General features: G+C 39.0%; 1 protein-coding gene across 1 annotated transcript; it reads left to right on the top strand.

The window, feature by feature from the left end:
* The first annotated feature begins 2,636 nt into the window (after window positions 1-2,636).
* Window positions 2,637-3,571, top strand: LOC145594218 (uncharacterized). The gene is made up of 2 exons (XM_081650553.1): window positions 2,637-2,899; window positions 3,082-3,571. The coding sequence occupies exons 1-2, from the start codon at window positions 2,637-2,639 to the stop codon at window positions 3,569-3,571; spliced, it is 753 nt and encodes a 250-aa protein (XP_081506679.1).
* Window positions 3,572-4,916: the final 1,345 nt, after the last annotated feature.

Raw genomic sequence — 4,916 nt, 5'->3', positions numbered from 1 at the left:
GCGCGCCAGCTCGCCACAGCTAGCAGCAGCATGGCTAGGCCATTGCTTGCTGCCTAGCAGCGCTGGCCGAGGCACAAGGCCAGCAGCAGCAGCAGCCCGCATGCAAGTGCTGGGCTTGCTGGGCTTGCTGGGCGTGGCTGCCACGGACAGCAGCACATGGCAGCCCACCTTGGCTGCCTTGGTGCCCAAGGGTGGGTGCCATGTGGCTTGTGGTCCTTGAGTGTGTGGGGAGTGAGTTGGCCGGTTATGGGAGAGGGAGTGGGGAGCAAGTTTGGTCCCCCCCTTCTCCAAATGGTCCTCACCTAACCACTCACATGAGCTTGCCACTTGTTGATTTATTACTAGCTTGATTATTGATTTTATTTTAGCTTTAAAATAAAATGGAAAAATCATACTATCCCACATTGATGGGAGAGTAAATGATACTCCCATCATTTCCTATAAATACCCAAGTATGGGCATTGGGAAAGATGCTTGAGTAAGAGTTGGAAAAGGCATCACAATTAGTGAAAACCTTTGAACTCAATATTATTACTCGGGTTTTGTTGGTCGGGTCTTGCTAACTCCAAGACATTGGACCTAGTCGGTTTTGTTGGTGCGGGTGGACTTCGTTGGAGGTCTCCGTGCGAGCGGGACTTGAAGCTTTCAAGTAAGAGCTCATTTGGAGCGAAGCACGCGTCAAGGGTAATTAACTTATCTTAATCTTGTGATTAATTTAATTATGTTTATGGTTTTATTTATTGCGAGTGCGGTCTTGGTTTTGGGTTTGTTTCCGCGGTGAGTCGGACTCACCAAAACCCAACAAGTCAAACACATTCAACAAAGCTAATTGAGTCAAAAGAAAGTCAATCACATTCAAACAAAGCTTTTTGAATCAAATGGAAGTCAAATTCATTCAACAAAGCTAATTGAGTCAAATGAAAGTCAAACACTTTCAACAAAGCCAATTGAGTCAAATGAAAGTCAAACACATTCAAATAAAGCTTCTTGATTCAAATGACAGTCAAATGCATTCAACAAAGCTAATTGTGTCAAATGAAAGTCAAACACTTTCAACAAAGCTTTTAGAATCAAATGAAAGTCAAACACATTCATTCACATTAGAGAGAGAAAGTTAGAGAGAGAAGCTTTGGTTTTTGCAATCTGGTTTTCATGGTGGTCTGAGGTGACGTTGGTTTTCTTCACGCATCTCTGATTGTCATGGCTAAGAAGAAGAAACAAGCTACTCCACTTCCTCGTTCCCCTGCTTTTGGATCTCTCACTCCTGCTGACCTTCGTTTGCAGAATTTGCAGAATTTGAATGTGAACCCTGGTGTTATTGCAGAGGTTGAAGATGAAACTGAGCTAGTTTCTCCACCAGCTCATCTTGTTCATCCATCAGCAGGTAAGATTTCTAGAGCTGATTTGAAGATTTTGGAGGAATCATTTGCTGCCTCTCAGATGCAGAAAACCAATGAAACAGTAACTAGGGTTTTCCCGATTACTGTTCCATTGCCTGAAGCTGCGGCTGTGCAATCAAATGCTACGATTCCGGTTGATTGTGGGTCTGTAGGCCACCTTGAACACCCTGGATCTGCAAACCAAGTCAAGAACTCTGAGAATTGGGCGAATTTGTTTCGAGGTAAACTGACTGCTAAAGGTGCTGCTCTGAACTTTGTGGCGCCTATTCTTAAGAGTGGCAAACCTGTAGCCCAGATCCATGCAAAAGAAATTGCGGCAGGTAACTCTAAGTGGTGCAATGCAATTATCTTTTATGTTGTTGGATTTTATGCTACAATAGCTGCTGTTCATAAGTTCATTGCTCAAAACTGGAGTAACTTTGCAAAACCTGATATTTTTTGGCATGATGATGGCTATTTTATAATCAACCTGTGTTCAAATGATGATAAGAATGTTGTTCTAAGTTCAGGGCCTCATATGTTTAATAATAAGCCTGCTATTGTTAAGCCATGGACTGATAAATTTAATTTTCAAGCTGAAATACTTAGAACAGTACCTCTATGGGTTAGATTTCCAAATTTGCCTCTCAATTGCTGGGGTGCTGATACTTTAAGTAGGATTGGGAGTACAATTGGGGTGCCTTTATTTGCTGATGAGTGTACATCTAGGCAACTTAGGGTCTCCTTTTCTAGGGGGCTCATTGAAGTTGATATAACTAGATCTCTGCCTAGCAGTGTGACTGTTGAAAGCTCTATGGGTGAAGTTCTTGAGTTAAAAGTGCATTTTGAATGGTCCCCACCATTTTGTAAGAAGTGTGATAAAGTGGGGAATGATTGTAATGCTCCTAAGGCTAAGTTTAGAGCTCATCAAGCTGTGCCTCAGCCAGCTAAACCCTTACAAGAGAAGGTTTGGGTTCAAAAGCAACCTGCTCCAGTTCCTGATTCTGTGGTTCCTGAACAGGTTCAAGGGAAGGGCCAAACTAATGATTCCCAACCTATTATTACTCCTGCTCATACCTCCTTTGCTGCTTATCTGATGCTGATTGGAGAGTAGTGAGCAAAAGGGCTAGGTCTCATGTTGATGGTATATATTCATCAGAATTTGCCTAGAACTAATAATGCATATTCTGCTTTATTGGAAGATGAAGTTACTGAGCTAATTCCTATTGAGGGTGATGGTAATCCCTCTCTAGTGTCATGATTATTACATCCTGGAACATAAGGGGTCTTAATGATCCCAATAAAGTGACTGCTGTTAAGCAGTTACTCAGAGATCATTCTATTGATGTTATTGCTATTTTGGAAACTAAGGTCAAGCTTCATAATTTTGACTCTATGAGGAAGAAGTTTGGCAGAGCTTGGGAGTGGATTTGCAACTACTCTTGCTCTCCCAGGGGTAGACTTTGGGTTGGCTGGAAACCTGATGCTGTTTCTTTGGATGTTGTTACTATCACTGAGCAGTTTGTTCATACTAGATTGGAACAAAGCTGCAATTACTAAAGTGCTTTGGGACCTTGCTAACAAAGCTGATACACTGTGGGTTAAATGGGTTCACATTTATTATTTTGCAGGTAAGTCTTTGTGGACTGCATCCATTCCTAACAAGGCTTCTTGGATTTTGAAAAAAGATCCTTGCTTGTAGAGAGATTGTGAATGATATTGGGGGATGGGATAATGTTACTGTCAATGGGAAAATGCAAATCAAGAAAATGTACAGTCTCATTAAGCCTCAGGGTCCTAAAGTTCCCTGGAAGAGAATCACTTGCAACAACAAAGCTTCACCAAAAAGTATTTTCATCACCTGGCTTGCTATTCTGGGCAGATTAGTTACTAAGGACAGGCTGTTAGTCTGGCATATACCTTGTGACCCTTGCTGTTTCCTTTGTGCTGGTGCAAATGAAAATGTGAATCATTTGTTCTTTGAGTGCAGTTATTCAAATATGATCTGGACTTCAATGCTGCAAAAATTGGGTTTCTCCAGGCAGGTTTCTAGCTTTGCCGATGAGCTGCACTGGATTGCAAAGTGCTGCAGGAAAACTGATGTTAGGAGCAGACTTATTGTGATGAGCTTCTCTGAGACTATCTATAATATATGGCTGCAAAGGAATGCTTTAATGTTTACAGGAAGCTGAAAATCTTCTTCTGATTTAGTTAAGGAAATTATATTTCTTGTTGCTTGCAGATGTAATAGCTCTGATAGATACATGATGTATTCTGTTTAGTGTTGTTGTCCTGGTCCTGGTATTTAGTACCCTTCCTAGAAGGTGCCTAAGTCCCTGAGTCCAGTAGGTGGTTATGGTTCTCCCTGGAACCCTTCCTAGAAGGTGGCTAGGCCTGAACTGTAACCTGTTTTGGTTTGCTTTGTTGTTGGTTGGCCTGTTGGTCTTGTGTTGCTTTGGGAGTTACAGCTTAGCTGTTTTTGTAAGTTGTAATTTTTCTCTTTGGTAATAAAATTCTATTTACCAAAAAAAAAAAAAGTCAAACACATTCAAACAAAGCTTTTTGAATCAAATGAAAGTCAAATACATTCAACAAAGCTAATTGAGTCAAATGAAAGTCGAACACTTTAAACAAAGCGTTTAGAATCAAATGAAAGTCAAATACATTCAATCAAAGCTTTTTGAATCAAATGAAAGTCAATTACATTCCACAATGCTAATTGAGTCAAATGAAAGTCAAACACATTTAACAAAGCTAATTGAGTCAAAAGAAAGTCAAACACATTCAAACAAAGCTTTTTGAATCAAATGAAAGTAAAATGCATTCAACAAAGCTAAGTGAGTTAAATGAAAGTCAAACACTTTCAACAAAGCTAATTGAGTCAAAAGAAAGTCAAACACATTCAAACAAAGCTTTTTGCATCAAATGAAAGTCAAATGCATTCAACAAAGCTAATTGAGTCAAATGAAAGTCAAACACTTTCAACAAAGCTAATTGAGTCAAATGAAAGTCAAACACATTTAAATAAAGCTTTTTGAATCAAATGAAAATCAAATGAATTCAACAAAGCTAATTGAGTCAAATGAAAGTCAAACACTTTCATCAAAGCTTTTCGAATCAAATTAAAGTCAAATATATTCAAACAAAGCTTTTTGAATCAAATGAAAGTCAATTGCATTCCACAATGCTAATGGAGTCAAATGAAGGTCAAACACATTCAACGAAACTAATTGAGTCAAATGAAAGTCAAACACATTCAAACAAAGCGTTTTGAATCAAATAAAAGTCAAATACATTCAACAAAGCTAATTGAGTCAAATGAAAGTCAAATGCATTCAACAAAGCTAATTGAGTCAAATGAAAGTCAAATACTTTCAACAAAGCGTTTAGAATGAAATGAAAGTCAAATACATTCAATCAATGCTTTTTGAATCAAATGAAAGTCAATTGCATTCCACAATGCTAATTAAGTCAAATGGAAGTCAAACACATTCAACAAAGCTAATTGAGTCAAAAGAAAGTCAATCACATTCAAAC

The sequence above is a fragment of the Chenopodium album genome, chromosome 19 (genome assembly GCF_948465745.1).
Source record: "Chenopodium album chromosome 19, dcCheAlbu1.1, whole genome shotgun sequence".
NCBI classification, from domain to species: domain Eukaryota; kingdom Viridiplantae; phylum Streptophyta; class Magnoliopsida; order Caryophyllales; family Amaranthaceae; genus Chenopodium; species Chenopodium album.
This window is presented reverse-complemented; position numbering and strand designations above follow the sequence as displayed.